Source organism: Emydura macquarii, unplaced genomic scaffold (genome assembly GCF_026122565.2).
Source record: "Emydura macquarii macquarii isolate MOO-44397 ecotype Brisbane River unplaced genomic scaffold, CSIRO-AGI_Emac_v2 contig_2205, whole genome shotgun sequence".
NCBI lineage: Eukaryota > Metazoa > Chordata > Testudines > Chelidae > Emydura > Emydura macquarii.
This window is the reverse complement of record NW_027132342.1, coordinates 21,278,782-21,306,164: the sequence shown is the minus strand read 5'-3', so window position 1 is coordinate 21,306,164 and position 27,383 is coordinate 21,278,782. Positions and strand designations below refer to the sequence as shown.

At 45.0% G+C, this 27,383-nt stretch overlaps 1 protein-coding gene across 1 annotated transcript in view; it reads left to right on the top strand.

Moving 5' to 3' along the window:
- The first annotated feature begins 1,074 nt into the window (after positions 1-1,074).
- FAM234B (family with sequence similarity 234 member B) overlaps positions 1,075-27,383 on the top strand; it is a 28,459-nt gene continuing 2,150 nt past the window's right edge. Inside the window, exons 1-12 of the mRNA XM_067559661.1 lie at positions 1,075-1,289; positions 11,659-12,045; positions 13,020-13,118; positions 14,861-15,049; positions 16,776-16,906; positions 18,622-18,769; positions 19,169-19,310; positions 19,910-20,053; positions 22,948-23,029; positions 23,191-23,346; positions 25,300-25,417; positions 27,003-27,226. Coding sequence (XP_067415762.1) covers positions 1,253-1,289; positions 11,659-12,045; positions 13,020-13,118; positions 14,861-15,049; positions 16,776-16,906; positions 18,622-18,769; positions 19,169-19,310; positions 19,910-20,053; positions 22,948-23,029; positions 23,191-23,346; positions 25,300-25,417; positions 27,003-27,226 — 1,857 coding nt within the window. The 5' untranslated portion in view covers positions 1,075-1,252. The remainder of the gene's footprint in view (positions 1,290-11,658; positions 12,046-13,019; positions 13,119-14,860; positions 15,050-16,775; positions 16,907-18,621; positions 18,770-19,168; positions 19,311-19,909; positions 20,054-22,947; positions 23,030-23,190; positions 23,347-25,299; positions 25,418-27,002; positions 27,227-27,383) is intronic.

Here is a 27,383-nt window from a genome sequence, read left to right as displayed (position 1 = left end):
GTACTGACCCTCCTAGTTGCAATATCCACCTCTCAGGTGTGGCTCCACCCGGTATGTCGCACCTGTCCGACACAGGCTTGTCCAGGCCCCCTCTGCTGCTGTCTCCTACCACCTGCGGGCCTCGCTGAGTCCCCCACCACTGGCAACGACCACGCCGGTCTCCCACCGACTGCTGGCACCAACCGCACCTGGCTCCCGCTGACTGCGCCAGGCTGGCACCGATTGTGCCAGCCCCACAGCCGACCGCTGACCAGGCTAGCACCGACTGTGCCGACCCCTCCGCCGACCGCACCGGGCTGGCACCAACTGTGCCGGCCCCTCCGCCGACCGCACCAGGCTGGCACCGACTGTGCCAGTCCCCCTATTGACTGGGCTGGCACCAACTGTGCTAGCCTCCCAGCAGAGTTACCTATTGCCCACTCAGCTCTGTTAGTGGTCAGGCAAAGTTTTCCAGATCCTCTACTGGTTCAGCTCTTAGTGATTTCAGCTCATAGGTAAACCTTCTGTTGACATACAGTCAATGTCCCTGCTTTCAAGAAACAAAAGACTCCAAGATGAGTCATTAATTCTACCTTTTAACAATGGGAGGAGAGAGTCACTCCATGCCTGGGGGCAGCCCTTTGTCAGGGCCAGTGCAGTCCCAATAGGAGACTGCACCAGCCACCCCACCCCCATTTCCAGGTTGAAACATCTGTCTGCCACCCTTGTGGAGCTCTGTTTAGTTTAGGGTGCAGATTCTATCATAACAGACTAAGCACAGTTTTGCTGACATCTGTTCATACAATTGAAGGACACCATTTCATTATCCCAGCAGTTAACACAAAAGTGGTTTGTAGCCCAAAACCAGCCCTGCTAACCATTTCCCATTATGCTCAGCACCTAGGTAAGTTCTGCTAAATACTTAATTAAACTCATGCAGATATAAAGCCCCTTTCAGCTGCTGAGCAGGGAGAGTGCCACTGAGACACTCAGACCTGGCTTACATCTGCTTTTAAAAAAAAAATACAGCTTTAATCTTAAAATAACAATGAAAGAGAAATATAACAATAGCAATCACCTGGAGCAATGGGAACAACGTGAACCAAGGGGCTCTGTATGCGCTAGGCAGGGCTCTCTGTCTGTCCGGCTCCGCCCCGCCCCGCCCCCTCGCCTAACCCTTCCGCAGAGCGAACCCTGCGCAATCCGCCGGCTAGAGAACTACACTTCCCAGCAGGCTGCGGGGCGTTGCGCACGCGCATTGCGCACTTCCAGCATGGCCACGGTGCTGTCCCGGGCGCTCAAGCTGCCAGGTAGGGGCCCCACTCCACAGCCAGGGGCACTCACAGGCCGAGGGCGGGGCAGGCAGCGGGCGGCTCGGAGGGACCCTGCGCCTTCTCCCGGGGGCCAAAAACATCCGGGTCTTTCGGGGGGGGGGAGAGAGACCGGCCTGGGGACATTCGGGTTCGGGCAGCTTCGGGAGGTCACTGCTCCTGGGAAGAGGGGGAGGGAAGGGGGGGTCACTGCTCCTGGGATGAGGGGGAGGGGAAGGGAAGAGGAGAGAGAAGGGGGTCAGTGCTCCTGGGATGGGGGGGAGTGGGAGGTGAGTTGGAAGCGGATGGCGGGGGTGGGCCTTTTGCTCATGGGGTGTCCCTGACGCTGCTTCTGTTAAGTATCTTTAGTCTCTCTGCACCTTGTCATGCACTCTTACAGCGCTGTATTCTGAGGTTAAGTAACAATACGTTCTTGCATATACTTTGCAATACTTTGCCCTCCATTTCCTGCAGCTCGTATTATTGTGGAATATTTGATTTTAAACCGATTTAGAACAATGTTTTAGTGGCTGCCTTTGAAATGTCTTTTGTGGTAAACTGATGCACAGTGTAAAAAAAAAACCCAAAACAAACGAAGGAGAATGAAAACAACCAATATCTCACAAAGTTAAAGAAATGTTTGTCTTTGTCTCATTCGCTAGTATGTGTCATTCTAATAAATAACCTACTCTTGGAAACCAGGCTACAAATTCAATTTCTGTCTCTGCATTTATCTGGGTAAATATGAAAAGTCTGCCAAATGTATCGGTATAATTTCCAATAATCTCGATTTTCCCATTTGTATTAAACATAGGAGAGAAGAAATGTATCTATACCCTGGTAATAGGGTATTTGGGAAAAGGGATTGTTGTTTTAGAGAAGCAGGTATTTCAGAGGTATAGGTATAGCCAACTATACATTTCTGTGAGGACATTAAAAGGGAATTATACTGAAAACAGATCTTGCGTGTTTAATTTTAGTCTAGAACAGGCTGCCAAGGTTTTGCTAGAGGATAGGTGGAGCCAATACAGGGTGCAGTATTAAGCCAATGGGAAAGTGCCCCATCACCCTTCGTGTCTGTTGTTTGCACTCAGGAAAACCCTCTGGAACAGAACTTGTACATCAGCTATTGTCTGCTGGGGTTCCTCTCTCCTCCTAGGTCTCACCAGCTTCTTAGCGCTTCCACCTCCCATGGCTTTGAAATGGAACCCAATAGGCAGTTGACATGGCCCTCTTCCACTGGCCCATGAGGACCAGGAGGGCACCTGTAAGGCCCCACCTCAAGCATTTCTCAATCCAAGGCAAGGTCTTCCACAAAACTGAAGCTCTGCTCTAGTGCTTTTTTTCATTTACAGACCAATTTGTTCTCAGTAAACTATTGTTTGATTAAAGAGAATTGAACAGCTGTTCAAAGCTATTTACTTGGGAAAAATAAAAGTACAAAATGGGGGAATTATAAGGATGTGAGCAAAGGGGCATTGTGCAAGTACAAAGACAAATTTCTCCCTAGATTTCTTGACATAACTAATAACATGTATCTACTTGCAACTGGAAGGCATTAATTTGGGTACACAAAGGGAGTTACAGTAGAACCTCAAAGTTACGAACACCTGGGGAATGGAGGCTGTTCGTAATTCTGAACAAAATGTTAAGGCTCTTTCATAAGTTTACAACCGAACATTGACTTAATACAGCTTTGAAACTTTACTGTTTAGAAGAAAAATGCTGCTTTTAACCATCTTAATTTAAATGAAACAACCACCGAAACAGTTTCCTTTGTCAATTTTTTAACTTTCCCTTTATTTTTTTCGTAGTTTACGTTTGTTTTGTTGGTTTTTTTTCTCTGCTGCTGCCAGATTGTGTTCTTCCGGTTCCAAATTAAATGTGTGGTTGACTGGTCAGTTCGTAACTCTGATGTTTGTAATGGAGGCCTTTCAAGTGCACTTAAAAAAATCCTTATATCTGAGCTCAAATTAATTTGTACACCTAAGACCCTACATATGTGACTAACACATAGTCAAAATGGAGCTTTCAAAAGCAACGAAAAGTCTGAAATGCTTTTCCTCTGGCTGTTTTTCCTTTCACTTTTCATTAATTTCACAAATATGTGCTATCTTATCTCCCTAAGGATTTAGAGAGAGATGTGGAGTGCTTGGAGAAGCATCTGCCAACTTCTAACAGCAAAAAATGGGAAACCAAACATGGCACCAAAGAGGGTTCAAAGAATATTGGAACCAGATTCCTGTTTAATTATCAAGAAAGACAAGCATTGAAAATTACACTGGATTTACACTGGAATTACATAGGATTTGCTCTCTTCAGTCCAAAACCAGTGCTAAAAAGCACTGCTATTGTCTAAGAGATCAGTGATAGCTTGGTGTCTCTCAAACCGTCAGGGCTAAAAAGAATCCTTTAAACTTTTCATAAGGTTGATGTAGTGTTAATACAGGCCTTATGGATGCCTCTCCTCCAGTTTATAATTGCATGGAGCACCTTTTCTCCCATGTGAGATCATGCAGCATCCCTATGACAGCCATAGCAGTGGCTTACCTAGAAAAGTAATATTAGGAAAATAGGAGATTTTTAAAGGCACAAAGGGCTGTTAGGTGCCCAGCTCCCATTGAAAGTCAGCAAGAGTTGGGCACCTAACTCCACCTTCTCCCTTTAAAAATCTCCCCCTTAGCATTTGTACTTTTCAGTGTCTGCAAACAAAAAGCCCAGTATCATGTGATCAGTAACTTAGCCACAGACTACCTGCAATTGGTCTATGGATCATAGTTTGGGAACCTCTGGTTTATATCATTGGAAAGATGAGAACCATCTGAAACTGCACAAGGTATCAGATTTTCTGATCACTGAGAAATCGGAATCAGACAGGGCTAGATATTCTTTGGAAGACCAGTCAACTTCTCCAAACACTAGTCCTGGACCAGTGATCAGAAAGCAAATAGTCTGATCTCTGGAGAGCGTCTCAATAAATCATAATTCCTTAAATGGATGAATGCTTTGACTTATACAAATCTTAGTGCTCTTTATGTTTCTCTGCTTAAAGTTCTATTAGGGGCTTAAATAGATGGCCTGAAAGCATCCACTTATTTTCACACAAGTTTGGTCATCTAGTGGGTTTTGCATCTTAAGTATTGTGATTTGGAAATGCAGCTGCACACATGATCTTGCCTGAATGTAAAACTCAGGTACATCTCTATGAAAATTTGGTCCAAAGTTACTGATAGCCTTGTAATGCCTTAAAACAGCCTTGGAGCGGCACTGACATGTCTGCTGCAAGGAAAACAAAACACGGACAGATTGTGAGAGTTACTAAGAATTGTGAGAATTAGAATTAGTGTTTTTACTTTCTAAAGAATCACATTTAATTAGTAACGGAAAATGGAGCTTTTCACCTCTAGGTTGTCAATTTCAGACTGGAGAGATATTAGATGGCTTAAAGAATTAAGAATGTAAGATGGAACGTCTAACCTATAAGTCAATGGTTCATTTTTTACCTACATAATTAAGAGCTAAAATTCATTAGTGTCCATTAACTTGTGTCCAATGAGTTGGGGATGTCAGACCAGTTCCTAGCAGGAAAGATGTTCTCATCACAGACAACTCTGTGTGCTCCCAAAGGGAGCTCATGGACTGATTTAGGTATGCAGTCTGAGCTCTTCTCTCATCCCTGGCAGTGGCCCTTCCAGGACAGGGATGAGAGAATGGAGGAAGCTTACACTGCCAATGTTGTAACTGCTCATTAGATTTCAGTCTCCACAGTGGACAACGTGAAGCCTTTTATCAGATGTAAATTCTCTTTAAAGTGCGGCTGAGTGAAGCATGGTGTACAGACACAACAGGAGATGTATATTTATATTTGTGGAACTATATACCCCTATTCTGCGTTGTGATCTCTGTGGAGAGACCGCTTTGCATTCACCGAGCTCCATGGCTTTCAGGGAGGCTCCATGCTGATGCCAGTGCAGAACTGGGGAGTAAGAACTAGTCTCTACACAAACTTGCACCAAAATGTCCATGGGGGTGAATGAAAAATGATTTAGTTTTGTGCAAGTCTGAGTGTGGACAGGCATAGATCAGAATAGAAGTGACTTTAGGAGTCAGTTTAGATCAGTGTTTCCCAACCGGTGTGCCATGGAACTTTTTGAAAAACTACTTGAAGAGTTTTGGATTGGCTCATGAATATTCATGAGTTCATTTGGAGACTATATGGTGGTGTGCCTCAAAATAATTAAAGGTATCAAGGTGTGCCGCTGCAGAGAAAAGGTTGGGAATCACTGGTTTAGATAACTGACTGTAGCAAAATGTGACACTTATCTCCTTTGGTAAGGATACATCACTTAACTTTAGTTTTTTGCTATTGAATTAAGGCAGAGGTAATGTTGCTTGGTGGTATGTCGTCCCCTGGCAGAAGACTGAGTTGAGCAAAACTCAAACTTCTGAAAATCAGGAAATGTAGTTAACTCAGCCCTCTTTCTGCATTGCCCCAGCATTCCCCATGAATACACATACCTTTACTCTGCCAACCCCACAGTTGCTGCAATGTAAAAGTAAGTTAAGAGCTTGTACAACCCATTCACTCTTATCCACAGATTTCCATCTAACACTGTTAAAGAGCAGGTGGGAGGGGATTGTCCATGCCACCTTTCCTCTGTCCTTTTTCAGCAAAACCTAAATATGTACATACTCACACTGGCCCTTGGCACTGTAAGATTCAGGAGGTTACAGATCCTGGCGTACACTCACACACTCAGCCAACGCTCCAAAGAGAGTACCACATGTGTACAATTTAAGAACCACTTCACAGCCTTTTACAACTCCACTTACTTGCAGGATACCATCTCAACCTACACTTTCTCTTAACATCAAAGCATTAGAATACTCTAATATTCCTCCTCACAGCTGATATCCTTTGAAATAAAAGCTCTGTGCCCTGCTACTGACATAACCCACACAACTCTGCGTAGAAATGAAAGGCACACGTGCAGCTCTTCCTTTGCTCACACACATCAGAGGGTGAAAAACATAGATTTCCTCATCTTATAATTACAGGTCTGTCATACACTTCAAAGTAATCCACATGTCCTCCTATCACAAACACACTGTTACCAAGCAGGCCCAACTACTGCCTCTACCATTTAGGGTAGATGTAATACCCTGACTGCACTTTGAGTGTATGCAAATAATTCCCATTGGCTACTGCCAGCTCCAAGGGAACAGAGGGAAAATGGAACAGACAACCTTTTTTGTCCTTTAATAGTGTTAGATGGAATCCTGTGGGGAGCATGAATGGGTTGTAAAAGGAGGTGAAGAGCTTGCACATTTCAGCAACTGGGGGGTTATCAGAGTAAAGGTATGTGTGTTAACGGTATATTGGAGCATTGTTGAAAGAGGACATAATTAAGGTTGCTTGGGCAGCCTTAACTCTGTATTTCCTAGGTTTCAGACGTTTTTAATTTTGCTCAACTCAGCGTTCTGCAAGGGGACGACATACTACTTACTTCTCTACCTTAAGGTAGATTTTTTGCCTTTGAATTTGCTAGGGTTTTTTGTTTTGTTTTTTTAAACAGGAAAAGATATGTTCGTGATAGGACTTATATATACACTGCCTAAATGATTACTCATATCCTGCAATTTGCATACTGAGTCAGCTGGCCCACACACATGCATATCAGCTGGGCCCCACCCATCCACACCTTGCCAGCCATGCCCCTGATTCTTTCACTGCATTCCCCATTCCAACCTGGGTCTCAACCCACTGTCATACCCAGGACCGTCCCCCGCCCCCCCCACACACACACACAAGGGAATGCATCTCCCTGAAGTCTTCGCTCCCTGGTTTACAAACACTTCTACTGCTGTTACTTCCTCCCCTCCTATAATCCAACTCACATGTGCCTAGAATTCCTGGTCACATTTCAGAGTGGTTGGAGGGTGGAGTTTATGGCGGGGCTGGGGAGAAATCACAGATAGGGTTTCTATTCCCAAGGTACTGACAGTTTTATGTTTGAGAGAAGGATCTTCTAACCCCTTTCCAAGAAAGGGTGAGGTGTCAGAGTTTGTAATGTTTCTGTGTCGTGCAATACCCTTTTTCCGGCCAGCCATGAACCCTCCAGTTTCCCAATTAGTGTTGTTCTGGCACTTATTCATAGCTTTCATATTTCTTACAGCAATTATTCAGATGCTCAGCCAAATCAGAGAAAATTGTCACAGGTCCCAGACATAGATCTCTGATGCAGTTTAAAACTGCTCTCATACCTTGTATGAGCTATACACACTAGGAGTAAGGCCCAGATTCCGCATGAATGACTCACCACAAGGTCCGCTAAATCACTTCTTAAGTCACCGGGCGTTAGATGCTGCAGAGAGGGCACAATACGATGCCCATGCAGCCCACCCACTTCTCTCCACTCAGTCTGTAGTCAGCAATCCCATGTCATGGTGTACTCCTTGGTGTCCCATAAACTCACACAACCTCATGCTCCAGGAATTGACCAGAATCCACATTTTGGCAACTCAGCGCACACATTTCCTTTCCCTCGAGGTGCCTGCACTGTCAGTTCCAATCCTCTGTGCTATGTCTTTGGAAACATCACATTAATCTGCTGAGAGATCAGGAAGTAGCCACTTGCCCCCTTTCCAGGGTCTAGTAAAATACAGATTTTCTGAAACCACCAAACCAAGGTTTGCCTAAACCTGTCCTCATTTCCCACCTCCTCCAAAGTTGCAACCCCACTTCCCCCAGCCACCCTCCCACCTACACACACTCCTCTGTCCCCAGCTCCTTCCCACCTGATTTAATAAGCATTTTGGGTACACCAGCTGCTGACTGTTCTGCTGCAATCCCAGTAAACCGTGAGTTATTAAAGTTTTAGTGTACAGGTTTGGACTAGAATTGTCAGTGGTGGGATGTTCACCGGGGCAGGGGAATCTGGACATTTCCCCGAACCACCCAGGCAAGCATAAAGTGGCTGAATAGAACCCCTCACACAGTTTTTTCTTTATTGGCGCACAGACACCAATTCCTCCAGACTGCACATCTACGCAAGCAAAGAAGTGAACTTCATCTTGAATGCCATTCACAGTTTGGGTCCACCAAAGACTTACTGGGTGCCATGCACTACTGGGGGTAAAAACTGACTGAATTAGACCATTTTGACCTTCATCACAGCAATAGTTTGATCTCTAGCTCTGTGCAAAAAATACTCACCTAGACACTTTATGAAAAGTGGCTGTTTTTTTCAGGCGTTAATGACTTGGCTTAAATGACTCTCAAGGTAGGCCACCCTACTCTGAAATCCGACATGCATAGAAAATTTCAAAGCAAATCCATGCAAGCTTGTGGATTTTAGAGCACTTTAAGGTGTCATCTTTTAAACAGAAAGGATAGAGGGACAGTGGAGGGAAAGGGCTCCTCTACACATCTGTCTGCAGCAGAGGAGGCTGTGAAAGGTGTGTGAAGTGGCGCGTTCATCTCTGTGTGATGTTCTCTGCTGAATGAGAACATCCCATGGAAAAGAATACAACCAGAAACAAGAGCTCTGAGATGTGTGAACTGCTCCACTCATCTCAGGGGATGTCTCCATCCTCCTCCTGAGAGCTTTAGAGCCTGCGATATGCGTGAATCATGCTCATTCTCAGCTCCCCACCCAAAGGGACAGGACTTCCCCAGATCCTGGCTCACATGGGGGGCAGGGAGTGGGCCTCAGACCCTCCCAAAAGGGCAGTTCCCCCTCCCCCCGAACCTAGTTTACATGAGCGAGGGTGGGAAAGGGTCCAACCCCTGTAAATGGGCATGGGCCCAGCATATCCTGACATCTGTGTTGCTGGGTTTCAAAAGTTTTACTCAAGTCAGAGTTCTGCAAAAGGACAACATACCACCAACCAACCTTAACTCTGCCTTAAGGTAGATTTTTGCCATTGAATTTCCTAGGGTTTTTTTTTTTTTTTTTTTTAACAGGAAAAGATATGCTGGTGATAGGAGTTAGTAATCATGTAGGCACTTGTACATATCATGTCCTGCAATTTGCAAACTGACACCAGACGGGCAAGATCTCCCATATCCCATCTCACATGGGGGGACTCAGACTTTCTTAGTGGTTAAGAGCCTCTCTCCCCCGCAAATCTGGACACACACATGGGAGGGGAGAATGTGGGGCTGACAAATGCCTGCACCTATTCCACTTCCCAGTATCCCACCCCTTCACTCCCCCAACCTCCACAACTCCCTCACCTGAGCCCCCAATCTTTCTATTCTCGCCTACCCCTTCTTCCCATTTAGTTCACTCTCCATAATCCCGCTTCTCTCACTGCAGCCCCAATTCCCTTTCCCACACTATCTCTCCCCTCCCTGGAAGCATTCACATGTCTATTTTTTCCTCCAATGACTTTGATTACATCTCCTCCCAAATTGCCATCCATGACTCAAATTGTAGCAATCTCTGGCCCCTCAGTCCAAAACTCCTTTGGTCTTCGGCGGGGCTTGTGATTAATTTGTCCTTTGTTATATTAATTGGAGGAGAGTTCACGGCCATCAATCGCAATGAGGTCTGTGATTCATCCAGTCATTAGGACCTCTCAGTTCAACAGTTCAAGGCAGCAGAAGGAAACTGGGTTTCTGGGGCAGCCTGTAATTTAGGAATCCCTTGGTTACATGACCCCAACTTTGGGTCACTAACCCTAGTCTGCACTTCTCTGAGGCACACTAGATTTCTCAGGAATCTGAGTAAACATGTAGACTTTAGAGGACTTAGAAAGGTCAACCTTTAAACAGAACTTGTGACTATAGTGGTGTTGCCATGTCACTGTATGTTGCCTTAGCTAAGGCTGCTTCCATTTTAGCATGAGGCAGTTAAGGACTTACTGTAACATAACAATGCTGTTTGATTGCTTTTTACATTTAAGTTACAATTTCAAACATCAGAGACGAAAGGAAAAAGGGGAAGATTCTTTTATCTGGATGCATTTCTACTGATCAGAGAGAGATTACTGGTTTGGCTGCTCAAACTGCTAGAATCTTTCCAAACTGAAGAATTTAAGTATGGCTGCTGTAATGTTAACTTTGCTGTGTAGCATGGATTGCATGTTTTCTGATATCCATTTAACAACATGACAGTTATGTACTAAGCAGTGCATTTAAAGAGAAAAACAGAAATAGGAAAAACTACTTATGTGCAGTATGGTTGAATTAACATTACCATGAGAACCTTACAACTTTCGGATTTCTCCTCTTTGGATCATTCCTATTCATCATAGTATCTGAGTAAATATATGTTTTTGCAATTACCGTATACATATGATTTATGTCTTGCAAGTGTTCCTTCAAAGGTCTTGAGGCACAGTTTAGCATCTGGTATCACAGTGACATTCCCGTGGAAGCAAGTATAATGCCACAGAAATTTAAATTGTGACATTACTGAGTGGATCAGGGAGGAGGAGCAGATGAAAAGTGAGCTATAGAGAGGAACCTGCCATAGATACAGTATAAAGGCTACCAAGTGAAGAAGGCTGTTTCATGATTAGAGCTTTGAGAACCAGTAAAGACTGAACCAAAAGATTGCTGAGGAAAGTCTGGGATGTAGGTATGCAGAGGGTTAAGCATGAAGATATGTAGACTTGGCGGAATTCAGTTTTTATTTTTATTTAAATTGACAGATAATATGGATGTTTATTTTTAAGCATTTTTTATTTTTTATCAATTTACATTTTCACAGTTGTGGGAAATTATGGGGGTCTGACAATAGTGGGGGTCCACCAATAATTATTTAATGACACTAGATTCAAAAAGTTAAAACTTTATAACCATTCAAACACAAATTGTTGTCATCACATGTCAAAATACACAAGGTAAACAGCTTTAAATCAAACTCTGAGTTTGCAAAGTAGTGTTTTTCTTTCTTTGTCTCTCTGTAAATTTCAGTTATTATTGATGGAAATATTTTTTCCTGGATTTGTGTGTGTACAATGAAATCAACACTTACCGACATCAACGCTAATCCTTCCAAGCGTAAAGATATGGTACGTTAGCTCCGTGGAACTGTTTGTCGTTGCAGAACCAGAAAGCATTAGAGGGAATTAAGCAAATCATAGAGTTGTTTTTTGGTTTTTTTTTGCCTTGGGGAACTAAACTGTTGGAATCTGTTTTCCTATAGCCCCCACCCACTCTGAGACCTGGTGGATTTGCCTTCTCCCTTACACCTCATCCCCTCCAGCTATGCCCATCACTTGAACAGACACAGAATACAGACACCACGTCTTCTCTTTCACACTCTCTTCCCCTTTGGACCTGAAAGTGCAGAGAGCTTGTTCGTTCTTTCTTCCCCACCAGACATGCTTGATTATCTCTCCCTGCCTCTCTCCTCAGGGAAAAAGAGCCCGGACCTAGGGGAGTATGACCCCCTCACTCAGGCTGATAGCGATGAGAGTGAAGATGACCTTGTGCTCAACTTGCAGAAGAATGGGGGAGTCAAGAATGGGAAGAGCACCCTGGAGGAGGTTCAGGACTCGGACGTGGAAGTCGAGTTGACAAAGCAGCGGCTGTCAGAGACTGCTCCAGATGGGTACCCTGCAGAGGCCACTGGCGGCCTGGAGCAGAAGGCAGCCTCCTCTCTGATGCCTTACCTGCGCACAGCGGTCTTTTTGCTTACCATGGTTATCTCCATGATTTTGGTGCTGGTGTGTGCCTTCCTCATTCCTTGTCCTCCTAGAGACTTGCATAACACCTGGAGCTGCAACCTAGGCCAGGAAGCAGGTGAGAAACCACTAGGAGCAGCAGCTGTGTGCGTCTGGGAAGAGGGTAGCTCACAGGCTGGTTGTGGGGGAAAGACCCACCTGGGAGTGTTTATTTAGAGCAGAGGAGCAGCAGTTTAATCCTCTTCATCACTGCAGATGCTCTGAGGTCATAAACAGGCATATGGCTGTTGCATCCAGCCTTCCTCAGATGCCTGTTAAATATGGCACATGGCGAGGGCCAGTGGGAAATAAATCTGTTGTCCAATAATGTCTTACTTTCTCCAGTGCCAAAAAAAATAGCAGAGTTCTTCTGACTCTCCTCCCATGTCATCCTCTGTCAGGATGGCGTGATTCATTTTGGAATTTGCCCCAGATATAGATGGGATAGTCCACTTTGGCCCCCATCACTTCCCTATTGCACTGCACAAGCTCCTCCGTTTGAGCGTGGGGGGCGGAGAATGAATTTTCCTTTGGGTCGCAAATTGGCTTACCTAACGTTATTTCCTCTCCATTTTTCTCTCCCCGTTAAGTCCATAAATCAATGATTTAAATGTTCTGAGCTCTTTGTCTCTCCTCAAACAGTCAGAAAATAGCTAGCTAATCTGTGGTATTTTCTAAAGTGCTTCCTCTCTTGGTATCTCCAGTGAGACAAGCATGATTCTGTTAGGTCCCAGTGTGACTCTACTTCTTTCCCTTCTTTCCTCCTCCCACTTCTGGGCTCTGGGAAGCCAATCAGATGTGGTTCCACATCACTGCAGGGGGGTGCTGATAACTTCTCTGCGGGCTCCTGTAGGCCCTTGCTGCATCTCTAGCTGACCTCGGTGCTGGAACATAGCAGCAGGGGGAGCAGCACTGCTTCAGTGGTCTCCTGTGGATTCCACGATGGTTGGTTATTCAGACCCCTTTCTTTCACGTTTGTCCTCATCCCCACTGTGCGGAGCGGGTCTGGCAGCCGTTCTGATAGCAGCTCCGCGTTTGCTTTGACTGTCACAGGTGGGGTGCTGTTCCCGCTGGAGCTCTCTGACGTGAATGGGGATGAGCTTCCTGACATCCTGCTCTCCTTCACAGCCCTGATGAATGCTAGCGTATTGGGTAAGATGTTAGCTGTTGATTTCTCTTCGCCAGTGAGGCCAGCCTTGATTGCTTGTTTGTCAGGTTGTCCAATCTTTTTCCCCCCCACATTTTCTCCCTGTCAGCCTTTATGCATAGGAGGAGTTCCCCTAAGCACCCGCAAAGCTGCCATGTTGTCCTCCTTCAGATCTATCCTTAAAACACCTCACTTCTGCTGTGAAAGTCCCAGTTGAGAGATTGATTGACAATAGGAAAGTTACTGCACCTGGCTCTTTAATGTGAAACAGCCCACTCCCGTCAGCAGGCTGCTTTTTGTCTCTCTGCTAACATTTGAACGTTGATAACTCATCAGAAGCATAGAAATAACTTGGCTTGTCACTGAGTCCTGCTGGTTTCCCACTACTCCGGGCTTGTTGTGTTCTGGAGCTTTCCAGCTGCCCTTGTACTGCACCTTCACAGCCTGTCTTCACCTCATAGTGACATGAAATCTGTTCAGTCCCAGAGATACTGTCAAGGAGCAAGGACCCACTATGCTGGAGTGTATTGGCAATACTTTGGAATATCTGGTGCCTAAGTATTGCAATGATTGGTGTAATATAAATACAGATAAGAAGGAAAATGTCCCTCCCCCGTGGCATAGTGCTACATAAGTAAGGCCCCATGTATTCCATTACAAGCGAGGTGTAAATTCCTCGGCAGGGTCCCTGGAATCCAAGGGATTCTGGTGCAGCAGAAAATCCTGTGGCAAGTTCATTTAAATTACAAAACTGTGATTGTATTGAATTAAATATGAAAATGAATCATTCAACCTGTGCGGTAGTCCCTTCATTATTTATTTTACATGGTCCCCACATTTTCAGTTTTAACTGCACTGTAGATACTGTTAGGGAGACACTGGAAGTTTTGCCATCTGGATAAGACCTATTTGTGGCTCTTAGCACCTTGGAAGATGTGGGGAGTTTGTTTGGGGTTGTAACGTAAGCACATTAGCTGGATGTTTCTGCTAAAATGATCAACAGTGATGTCTGATTTAGGCTGACATTAAACTTCTCATCATTAGGCATCAAAATTAACAAATGATTAAAACAAATTGGGGCACTTCATACTTCTTTTAGCTATTATTTTGTGCTGTCTGCAGCCTCAGGAAGACAACATGCTGATAGATACTCTGCATGCTTTCAAGATGTTTTTCATAACAATGAAGGCTAGAAACATAGCGTTCCCCTGCCCCCCAATAAAAAAATAAAAAAGCAAAAACTTAGATTGTAGAGCAAAATTCTGCTGCCACAGAATCATAGAACATATGGGACCCTGTGCATCACTAATCAAATGCCTGGTAGGAGGGTGGTTGCAACTTCTTCTAAGCATTAGCCATTTGGCCAGCAGAAGAAAAAAGAATGATTAGAAGGACCAGTAGTCTAGTCTGTTGTGACAACCAGTAGAGTGATGAATTGAATGGACCAGTGGTGTTCAGATAGGACAAATTTATGTTCCTTTGCCAACCAAGCACAGAAACGTGGCTTAGGTGTTTCTTTGCACAACCACTGCCAGTTCCATTTCTGTGAGCTAGCAAGGGACTGAAATAACCAGTCTCATGGGATTCTTATGAATGTAACTACTTTCATCTTTTCCACTTGGGCACAGAACAGAATAGCAGCATACTGAATGGCGTGTCCCCCTGAGATCACTTTGCTTTTGTTTGCCTTGTTCCTCTCTTTCCTTTGAGTGCAAGGGACCTTGCTGCCTCTCTTGTGTGTCTGCAGGTGTCTCTAGGCCATCGGTAACTATGATGGCCCTTTCGGGTGTGAACGGCAGCACCCTATGGTCTAACCACATTCCAGAAGAGACTCGGAGTATGCAGTGTAAAGGACTGACTCTCGCAGCCCCAGCTGAGCCTGTCTGTCTTGTGACTGGAATGTCCAAATTCCTCAGCCTTCTCCACGCCTCCTCAGGTAGTTCCTGGCATGAATGTGTGGATAAACTGATCACCTTGAATAATTCAGCACCTGATGGTAGCAGCGTAGGAACAAGTCTATAGCTAGAAGAAAACTGCAGAGTAATACAGAAGATGGTCCAATCATTATCAAATATCAAGTTACAAAGAATATTATGTAATATAATCCTTTGCACTGCGTTAATGTAGCCCTGTAACATTCCTGTGATTTAGAAAAAGGATATAGGGGTCATTTCACCTACCACTGAAATGCAGCCACTGCTTGAGTGGAATGCAGCAGCTGTTTCACAATAGCACAGAAGCGCTAAACATCATATATAGAGAAAGAAGTGAGGAAGTATGATGTAGCCAGTTACATCTGCAGGAGAACTGAGATGATAAAAGTATTTACTAGATCTGAATGAATATTGCATTTTTAATCTTTTTGATTTATGTTCACATTCCTTTTATGTTTACTGTTAGTGAGCATCCTAGCAAGTGAATTTGCTAGCAGAAATGTTCATGGGGACGGTGAATTTTAGGCAAATGCTGAAGAGTATTCTTGGAGCTTGAATAAGGATTTGCAGTGGCACCTTGGTTCTAAGAGTTAACTCATTCAGCTAGGGAGCATAAAAATGTCACATGACTTCTGTGCCCAAGGAAAACTAACCAACACAGCCTGACTTTCAAAGAGTTGTAATGAATGAATGAATCAAGTGAGACTATTCACATGTCTGGTGACATGACTATTCACATGTCTGCAGGGTCAAGGCCTGGTTAGTCTCTCTGAACTCAGTACTATTGCTTGTGTCAGTACAGTTATTTGTGTGCATAAGTGTTTGCAGGATCTGGCCCTAACTTTCCCCTGTACTTTGGAGGGGTGGGGAGGCTTTCCCACAGCAGAAGGGGGAGAAAAGAATGTTAGAAATGTGATTGTAAAAGCATATAGTAATTGGCAGATGTACTCAGGGCAGGTAGAGCACCTGGAATTACTTTGAATTCATTTTTTAAATTGGTTAAAAAATTTGTGAATCCTATTTTACTTGACCCCTGCGCGGGTCACCACTGGACTGACAAACAGTGTTTAAAATCACTTTTGCTCACTTGCCTTTATTCCTCATGTGGAGCGGATAAAGATGCAACAGGGGCTGTTTTGTGTTGGAAATTTAACCGAGACACAGATTTCCATTTCCCCAGAATCTGTCCCTTTATCTATGAGGTCCCATCTGTTCCATTCCTTGGGAGTGTCTGAATAGTTGTGACCTCAACAATCAGGCTTTGCCACTGGCCAGTTAGGACAGTCGGTGTCCTGCAAAGCCTCACTCTTATTTAGGATCTGATCGTGACAGGTGAACCCCAGAAGAGTGGGTGGGTGAGGTTTTGTGGCCTGCGTTGTGCAGGAGGTCAGATTAGATGATCATAATGGTTCCTTTTGACCTTAAAGTGTATGAGTTGCAGGTTCAGGATCGGACCCTGAGAGAGATGCCAGAATGCTAATAAAGCAAAGCATTGGCATGCTACGACTCAAGATAGTTTGAAGCAATGGGGAAGAAAGAATTCCGTGTCCCACTGTGTGTGAGTTCCATGGCCACCTGCTCTAGGTTGGGTTTGTAACCCAGGCTGTTGGGTGGTAGTGCCTTCTCTCTCTTCCTCCTTCAGGAAGGTTTTGCTGAACTCCCTGGGGATTCTCATGAATTCTGCTTTCTTGAAGTGCTGCAGTGCTCAGATGTTCTCTCCTCCTATAGGGAAAACCATCTGGACACTGAACCCAGCCCACCTGCCTAGTGGGACCCTGGCTGCACCAGCCGTCATGCTGCCAGATTTGGATGGGGATAGTGTTGGAGATCTGGTGGTCCTGGCCATTGGAGAGACCCAGGTATAATAATGATTTGGAGAATGGCATAGAGAGTACACTTTTAAAGTTTGTGGATGATACCAAGCTGGGAGGGGTTGCAAGTGCTTTGGAGGATAGGATCATAATTCAAAATGATCTGGACAAACTGGAGAAATTGTCTGAGGTTAATAGGATGAAATTCAGTAGGGACAAATGCAAAGTACTCCACTTAGGAAAAAACAATCAGTTGCACACATACAAAATGGGAAATGGCTCCCTAGGAAAGAATATTGCGGAAAGGGATCTGAGGGTTATAATGGATCACAAGCTAAATATGACCAACAGTGTAACACCGTTGCAAATAAAAAAGTGAACATCATTCTGAGCTGTATTAGCAGAAGTGTTGTAAGCAAGACACAAGAAGTAATTCTTCCGCTCTACTCCACACTGATTAGGCCTCAAATGGAGTATTTTGTCCAGTTCTGGGCACCACATTTCAGGAAAGATGTGGATAATTTGGAGAGAGTCCAGAGAAGAGCAACAAATATGAGTAAAGGTCTAGAAAACATGACCTATGAGGGAAGATTGAAAAAACTGGGTTTGTTTAGTCTGGAAAAGAGAAGACTGAGGGGGGACATAAGTTTTCAAGTACATAAAATATTTTTACAAGGAAGAGGGAGAAAAAATGTTCTTGTTAACCTCTGAAGATAGGACGAGAGGCAATGGGCTTAAATTATAGCAAGGAAGTTTAGGATTGGACATTAGGAAAAACTTCCTAACTGTCAGGGTAGTTAAACACTGGAATAAATTACCTAGGGAGATTGTGGAGTCTCCATCATTGGAGATTTTTCAGAGAAGGTTGGACAGACACCTGTCAGGGATAGTCTATAATGCTTGGTCCTGCCTTCAGTGCAGGGGACTGGATTAGAAGACCTCTTGAGGTCCCTTCCAGTCCTACAATTCTATGATTCTAATGCATCCCCACCAGAGCTCTGAAAGGGCCTGAATTTTGCAGGGGGAGCAGGGACATGATCTAAAGAGAGCATAGTGACACAAGTTCCTTCATCCAAGTAGGTTCCTTACCTCAAATTCCCCTTAGGTACAAACCTGGCTTCCTTCTGTGGCTCAGGAGAGCAGGATCAAGTAGTAATTACATTGTCTGTATCTTTTATCAGCAGACAAATTAATGGCATTGTTGAATTAATCATTGCCCACTGGCTGAGACATGAGAAATCACTCTCTTTCTCCTATGCTTCCATCTTTAGCGGTTACTGCTGCTGTTTTTAAAGTGAATTGGTAGCGCTAGTGAAAGCTGACAGTTTGACAGCCCTGGAGAATGATGTGCTCTGTTTAGCTACAGAAGAGGAGACCCTGTTTGGCAATAACGGTGCATATTTCCCCTATGCTGCTCCCTGCACAGTGACTCAGAAGATGCTGCCTTTAAGGTTGACGAAGGAGTTCAGTCACCAGCGTCCATTCATTCACTGGCACCTCTGCTACCAACAAGGGTGCCTAGCATGTTGGTGGGTTTTGTGACATGGACATTTTAGCATAAGGAACTAGACCAAGACTGCTAGCACATGCAGGAAATCAAATAGAGGAGGTGGGAGGGAAGGAGAGAGATGCCGAATGTTTCATCACTTGATACGTGCTGCTTTGTGGGGAGGGAATGGTGGAGCCTTTCATTCTGGGACAGAGAGGCTTCCTACTGTGTGTGTCAACTCCCAGAATTCCTTGCGTCTCTCTCACCTTTGCAGCCAGACCTGTGCTTTATCCTGATATCGGGTAAGTCAGGAAACCCTCTGGGTGGGCCCGTGAAGTACCGCATCAATGGAGAAGGAAAACTGATCGGCCCCCAAGCCCACGTTACCAGCCAAGGAGCCATCTATATCCTGTTTGGCTTTGGTAAGACGGGCCACTGGCCTCTACCACTTCCATTCAATCTCTTTTCTAAGGCACTTTAAAGCTGGGATAACTGTCAGCTCTGCCAGGATGGTCCTACCATGCCTTCCACTGGTGGAGGCCGAGATTGGAGGAGATGGGAGTGCCCCACAACCAGCGTAGGGAATGGCACAGGGACACTGTTACCTGCTTGGAGCCCTTAGGACTGGAGTGGCATGGAACTCCCCAAAGCTACTGATGCTCCTACACCTCTTCCTATATCCCGTCCTGTGGGAGACTCCCCTCCTGCTTCTGTTTGATCAACATCCACCTGCAAGTGGTCCCAGCCTCTTGTGCTCTGAGGACTGTAATCCAACAGGGTGAGAATCTCAAGCTTTGCTCTCCGTGTCACGTATCTGCTAGGTAATATCCAAGCAGTCGCCTTGAGGGATATCTTTGCTCAAGCCAGAAACCGTGACAGCTTCCCTCCAGTGCTGCAGCGGGAGGAGCCGGAGTGGGAGAAGCACAGATCTGTCAACTTATCGGAGCTCATTGACATTTACAGGTGGGGCATGATCTCACCATTTGGGCTAAGCTGTGGTTCTGCCTGGACACTCTCTGGGGTTCCCCTGCCATTTGATTATGTCTGTCCATCAGAATCACCTAGGCGACGTCCATGTCGTCAAGAACTCCAATTTCTCTCGCTGTTCCAGTGATTGCAGTGGGCAAATGCCGTGTATTATAAAGGGAGCCTTTTGTTCTTCTGAGCCCTTGCTCCCCTTACGGCCACGTGTGCCTGGCAGTATGACTGCAGGGGATTATTAGGAGTCTGTGTTAGCAGCTCTGTCTGTGCACAGCAGACTGCGCCAGGGTTGTGTGGCCCCTAGGGGTCCCTTACTCTCCCCAGTGATTCACTGTCCAGCAAGGCCTGGGAAATCCTTCAGTGTGGCTAGGAACAAAGGGAGAAAGCAGCAGGCCTCCGTTTAGATTGAGTGGTGAAGTGGAGATTCAGTCACAGGAAAAAGCCTAGAACCCAAATCTCTATGGGTTAGACTTTCACATATTCAAAGGTGCTTAGAGCTTGGCACAGGCTGTTTTTATTTAAATAAGTAAATAAAACCTGGGAAGTCCAATTGCCTCATGTCGGTTTTCTGCCTCTCCCAGCGGGGGCGTTAAGTTCCTGCAGATGGTGACGGCTTCAGACACCAACTGCAGCGACCTCCTCATCACCACAAACCATAGCCTGACTTTGCTGCGAGGACAGGACCTAGAGTCCCGCTGGACCCTGGATCTGCAAAACATTCACAGGTTAGTTACACTTGTTTTTTCTGTCTTTCTCCTCCAGACATACACCCCTACTAGAATCATCTGGAATTATTCCCCAAACTTTCAGGGACACCAGGAGCTGGAGTCATGTGCGAGCCTGTGTGTTAGTGCTGTGGGGAAGGGAGAATGGGTGGAGGAAGGAATGGAAGAAAGGGATGGACTGAATAGCAAATATACTAGATCCAAAGAGTGACATCACTGTTAGTATGCTGAAAGACTGAAATTGATCCCTGTGCAGGCAGCCCACATGTGGTCTGTGCAGTACTTAAGCCCCTCAAGATGCTGCTCCATGTGATCTGTGCTGGCCTTCTGCACAAGGGCATATTTCATACAAAGAGATTAAGGAATTTGAAAAATCTTCTGGGACAATAACAGGTGATTTCAGCAACCCCAGTATTAAGGGATTGAATGCACACCTGGGCATAGTTGGGAGAAGTAATTTATTGACAGCATAAACAAGAAACTTGTTTTGGTACCTACAAAGGTGGAAACAATTCTGGATTTACTGTTAATTAGGAGGCAGGAATTTATACAGGAGGCAAGTGTAGAATCTTCATTAGCCAACATTGATCACTGTGCAATTGGATCTGATATTCTAATAGATGGTGATACCCCTGAGAGGATCCAGTGATTACTTTTAAAAGGGCAGACTGCACAACTTATGCAGGAAAATGGCAAACAGGAGTTGAAAGATAAAGGTGGAAAAATGTTTCGATCATAGAATCATCCTGCAGCCTGCATAGGACCAGCCGGGATTGGCTGTTTTTTCTCAGGGTAGCTACAAAGAATAGAAGAGAGGAATAAAACATGCATAGTAAAGTAGAGAAGGGGATCCTTGTACTAGGACTAAAAAAGTATCATTTAGTAAATGGAAACCCTGCTTGAACAATGCAGACTGAAGTACAAATTGCGCCAGGAAGTGTCACATCTGAAAGAGAGTATAAAACAACAGCGGGATGGACAGTGTGTCAGACACACAGTACCTAAGCCCACCAACTGTTCCTGACGGCTAAAGAGTTTTGGAAAGGGTAGCAAAGGAAGATTATGGACTGAGAAGCCTATTTCACTACTGGAGATAGTGATGGCAACCTAGGTGCTGGAACTAGGGGTGCTGCACCCCCTGGCTTGAAGGGGTTTCCATCATACGCAGGGTTTGCAGTTTGGTTTAATAGCTCTCGGCATTCCCACTATACAAATTGTTCCAGCACCGCTGGATGGCAATGCTCAAGTCTTGTTGTCACTGGAGATTGACTCCAGTTACCGCTGCCAATATCGCTGTACCAGCACAGACACATAGGAGAGACAGGCTAAGCTGCAGTTTCCAAATGTACAGTTTGCACACCCCAGAGTCAGTTGATGTAAATTACAGCGTATAGCACTTTGCCAGTTCACACTAAGGATTTTGTATCAGTGCAGCTACACTGTGGTTGGAATCGGCGCAACCCCCTAGCTTAGACAAGGCCTAAGGATAGAATAGTAGAACACAGCTTCTGTTAGGGAAAATCTTGCCCTTTTGGAAAAAGGTGGTAAAATGCAATCAGTGATCATGGTGATCTGGTCAATATAATTTTATTGGATTTTCAAGCAGCATTTGATAAGATCCTTGAAGACCATAAAGGAGAATCAGTAGCCAGAAAGTAAGGGGCAAAGTCTGGTGGACTGAAATTGGTTAAGCAATAGAAAATCATGTTGTAAATGGATGATTTTCAGAGGAGAGATGGTTTAAAGCAGGATGTCCTAGTAATTAGTGTTGTGGAGAATTGGTTTGTTACACCATTGATTTGGAAAAGGGAGTTGATGCTAACTGATGGATAGCACCTAAAGTATGTTTTCAGTTTGGAGGAAACTTCAGATGAATTCAAACCCCCAGGGGAATCAGGAAGCTTGATGGCAAAGGAAATTCCCTTTAAATAAAAGTAAAGTAACATACCCAGGAAAAAATAATCTCCACTTCTTCTTTATGCCAATGTACTTTAAAGATGTGGGGGATCCTCCAAGGTAAATGACTTGGGAAACATTGATGCTAGTTTCAAGATATCTGCCGCTGGCTTCAGAAGCAGTGAAAAAGCAAATGGCATGCTTGGAGCATTACAAAGGGGATAAGCAAAGACAGAACATACTGTGGTGATGATATGTTGAAGAATTGTTTGCTCTTATTTAAAGCATTGCGTCTAGATCTGTCCACTTTAAGAAAGACAGAATTGAGATTCCAAAAGCCAGAGAGGCAAGCAAGATGGTTAGAAAACTCAGGAGTTTACATATAATGCAAGAGATCCAAATCTAGGATTACATAGCATAGAAGGAGAAGTGCGAGAGGGGATTTGAGCTGAAGGTTATGAAGAATTTAGTAAAAACTGGTGAGTGACTCTCTTTCACACTATCCCATAATAAGGGAACAGGAGTAATGTGATCAAATTAATTTAATGTGATTTAATTTGATTAAAATTAACTTACTACTGCAGGCGATCAGACAGTCAAAAACTGTTGATGGATTTTAGAAGGTCTGGATAATTGTATGACTGCTAATACAAATGAGTAGTTGTGCATGCTAAGGAAAGGGTAATAAAATGTCAGACTGCATTATGATAAACTGATTGCCATGTGACTCAGCCAGGAATTTCCCCCCATGTTTACGGCACTGAAGAATTGCTTAGGAGCACTGTGATTATTTTTCCCTCCTCTGATGAATCGGCAAATGGTTGCTTCCAGTCAAGGACTATGCTTGGTGGATTAAAGGTCTGATCTGGTTCGGCAAATCCTGTGCTAGTAGAAGTGGGATGAGTATCAATCAGGGGAAGATTACCTGGAAGCGGGTGCGCTGTCTCGCTCAATATTCCTTGCTTTCCTGGTGACTGTTATTTTCTCAATATTTACAGCCAGCCTGCCCCTGGCTACTTCAATGCTGACCAAACCTTGGATTTCATGGTGCAGACTCAGAGCAGAGACAATGTGAAAAAGGTAAATCCCGGGAAAGCTAACACTCGGGGGAGCTGAGGTGGGATGGAGGAGAGGGCAGCGTATGTGCTAGCTGTAGATTCCCAAGTCTCTGCTCTAATCACCTGTCTCTCCCCATTTCCATGGCTGATGGTATCACGCTGTGTGTCCCTACCTGTTTTCAGGTGCTGGTGGTGGATGGTAAATCAGGCCTTCCTGTTTGGAGCTATGAGCTCCCGAGTCACATGCAGGAATCTGATGCACTGTCAGTGATGACTTTGGAGAAGAAATCTGTTTTTCTCTTCTGGGCTGATGAAATGCAGCCTGCATCACAAAATTTGGTAAGTGAGAGTCCTCTTCCCACTTGGAAGCTTTCTGCATGAGGAATGTGCGGTCTCTCCCCTTTTCCTTCTTTCTTCCTCCGTTACAACGTTACTGAACTTAAAATCTTCCACATGGGATGGGTGGTGAGAGGGTTCTAAATCCCAAGAGTGTGTGTGTGTGTGTGTGTGTACACACCTGTTTTTAAATCTAGGACTAGAATATTAATATTTTTCCTTAAATATTTTCCTGCCATTTTTGTAGGTGCCAAATAAATGGGAGCTCCCCTGTACCTGTCCAGCAGTTCAGATCCACGCTGTCATGGGCAATGCTATGGAACGCAATCAGACCCCTAAAGTATTAGTTTTTAACATGGGAGGCAAGGTGGGAATAAAATGCATGTGGGCCAAGAGGCGGAACAGAATGGGAAGTGAAGGAAATGCATTTTAGACCGTGTTATGCACACCCACATCTACATGAGGAGGAATAACATAATGAAATGTTCTGCCTGTCTAAGGTCTGGTAAGGTCAACCATCGCCATGGTATCCGAGTGAAAGGAGAGAATAAGTTGACAAGGCCTTGAAGCCAGTTCTCTCTAAATTCTGTGGTGACTGTCAATAGCAGTTGAGTCTCACCCTCTAGTGGCTGTAGCCAATGGCTGCCGTGCTTGCTGTATGTCTAAGGAAGACAGCAGTGAGAGAGCCCTGTGGTATGCTGCAGAAGCCTTTCTTAGCCAGAGTTTCGCTGAGACAGTGTGCCGTTGGGCTCCCTCCAAAAATACAGTTTTCCTAAGCCCAGAACTCTTTTATTTGGAAGTGTGGGGAGATGAATATGCAGCTAAACATGTGTTGTGCAGGAACTCCAGGGCTTAGTTTCCATAAACATTTAAAGAGTCAAAAAAAGCTGCAGGATATTGGCTCAAAACCACTGCCATCACTTGCACCTGTGACAGTTCTTAATGTGGATAGCCCCATGAAGAGCTCACATGAATAAGCTCAGACAGCAGCCTGCCAAGCCACGCTTCCCCTTTCTGCTACTCTGCATGCACACGGGAGCGTGCGCAGCCTGGCACCATGAAGCCACCAATAAAGGGCAACATCCATGAGAATGTGGCTTTCTGAACAGTGGGCGAGTGGGGTGGAGGATGGCAAGGGAGTGAAAGAACAAGAGCAAAAAGAATTTTAAAAATATAAAGCAAAAAATAGACGTAAGACAAGAGAGGGGAAAAAAGAAGAGAGAGAGAGAGAGAGAGTGAAGGAGAGGAATGAGAAATGTGCCAGGGCATGGCGTGAAGGTACATAGATATGGGAGGAGGAATCTATCACAAAAGAGGTTCTAGCCAAAGAAAGTTGATAACTGCTGCCTTACAGCTTCTACAGAGCCAACTGGCAGGGTCCGTCAGGACAGGTCATAGCCTACAGGAGCCTATGGACAACTTGTTGTCTGAGGGAGGGATTCTTGTTTTCTGTAGTGACTTGTTCTCTTGGAAGCTGATCTTAACCTGGTCCCTGACTACCACATGGTTATGCCAGTTCCCGTAGCTTTGGTTGCATTTGTAAAGTCTTACCTGTTGCGCCCTTGCCTCATAGCAGTGGTCCCAGTCCCCTCGGCTAGTTCACCAGCTTTCCCTGGCTGGAGGAGATGGGTTCTCAGAGCATTTCTTTTTTTGCCTATCTCCTCGCTTGGCATGAGTCCATAGGGAAACTGCTTGGGCGCACACGTTATTCTAGACGTCCTCCAGGGGCTCTTTTTCATACTGAGAAAGAGCATCTTCCATTTGGGGACAGCTTCTGTGGAAGAGCTGTGCAAGCTAAGGGGAGACTGGCTGAGATAGAGGCATTGTGGGAGAGTGACCCTCGTGTGAATGGTTCTCTCTGGTTCTCTCTCTCTCTCAGCAAGCAGGAGCTCCTTCCAAAGCAGGAGCAGTTGTGGAGGAGTGTAGGCATCCCTCTTCTGCCTTTCTTTCCAATAGGAACCTAGCCCAAGAAAGGAGCGTCCGGGACTTCACCACCTCTACCTCCTGCATCCTACCTTTCCTACACTCCTGTTGGACCTCACCAATGTAACAGACACAGTCACTGCTTCAGCCAGTAAGTATGCAAGGGAATGGGGTGATTCCAAGTCTCGCCTCAAAGGAAGACTGAGGAAGGCCAATTGGATGTTAAAAACCCTTCCCTGTTCTGAAGGAGAAGTTGGCTGTGACATGGTCTGGGACCTTGCTGTGCTTCAGAATAATCAGGACCCTGGGTATCTACCAAGTTCAGGCCAGCCATAGAAAATTGCAACCAAGGCTCGGCTCCCACTCCTCCTCGCTTGCCCAACACCAGGTCTCTAGGTTGGCAAATAGAAAACCCACCAAATCACTCTTAACATATGATAACCACTAAGGGCCTCACGCTGGTTTTACTTTGGAGTAGTTCTGCTGATTTCAGTGAAGTTTTTTGTTGTTTACATCAGTTCACGGGGAATCAGACCCCATTATTTTGCTGCCCCAAATACATCGTACCCTAGGCAGTCACCTATTTTGCGCTATGTGGTAGAACCTGCTCTGCCTCTTCCTCATTCTTTCGATGAGGTGACTGAAAATTAAGTGCTTTGTTTAAATATTAGTTTTTCCTTTGATGGTGAAACCTGAATTTGCCTCCATACAAAATTAGACCAGTGGAATGTGAGAGTTGAAACCACCTCCTGAAAGCATCAGATGGACACCCAACAAAGCATATCAGACCAGTTGGACCAATGGCCTGCCTGGTGTAACAGGAAGCAAGATACGGGTTTAATGAACCAGCATTGCATTGAGTCTGGTGTGCCCGGAGGTGGGAGCACAATACTAGGTATGCCACAGCCAAGTCTGCTGTGGTATAAATGGTTCTTATTTTCATAGCCCTGTTGAAATAATGGCCTCCTTGAAAGTAAGTGTAAACTCATTGGTAGAGCAGGAAGTTTGGGGGGTGGTGGTGCCTGGGTTCTGTTCAGATTCTTCTATTCATTATGTGGCTTTGGACAAGTCTGTTACCACCACCCCCGCCCCCACCCCACCCCACTGTGCCCAATTCCCTATTGGTAAAATGAATAAAATGCCTACTGACCTGAAGAAGATCTTTGTGTAAATTTAAAAGCTTGTCTCTCTCACCAGCAGAAGTTCGTGTAATCAAAGATATTACCTCACCCAGTTTGTCTCTCTAAAATGCCTACTTACAGGAGTACAGAGGTTTCATGTTTGTAAGGTGCTTTAAGATCTGGGGATGAGAGGCTCTTTATTATATTATGCAAGTATGCGTAGCTGCCAACATGAGACTCAGATATGCCTGCTGAGTTGCAAACTTCATGTTCTGATCTGCAATACAATTTATTTCCACTGCAGATTTTCACATTCAAGATTTTTGAACAGAATGATCCAAATTTATGTGACTAAAGATCTACAGTTCTTGCTCAGGGTCTTTGTACACCACACTCGGAGGTGGGACTGCAGCACATGTAGACATACCTAAACTAGCTTTGATCTATGTGCTGCAGTCACACCCCCGATTGCAGTGTAGACAGACTCTCACTTGGACATGATTCTCACTGACATCAGTGGGAATCTTGGCTGAGTAAAGACTGTAAGCTTTTTCCTGAAGGGAGTAATTTTCTCAGTGTTCACCAGTATTTTTCTCTCCCTTTCTTATCCATCAGTTGGAATTAATGATCTCCAAAAAGATGCGTTTTACATCACCATGACAACGAGCCCTACCTCCGAAAACCAGCCAGGCTTCCTGTCGGTCAGCAAGCTGGGCCTGAGGTGGGCCATGCTGACTCAGAGTCGAATGGTGCTGCTGATGGAGACCACCCCAAAAATCAGCCGTGGGGAAGTCAGGAGATTCCTCTCCAGACTGAAGTTTATTAATTTTCTTCACAAGGTGAGACAGCTGCTGAGGGAATCCTATGCTATGTCGCAGGGGTCTGATGAGGCAGTGCCCCTTCCCTCCTGGACAAGGGTCCATGAACTTTCTGGGGATATGGGGGTGCATCTGCAGGGTGCTGCCCCTTCAAGGGTAAACTGATTGGATTGTCAGG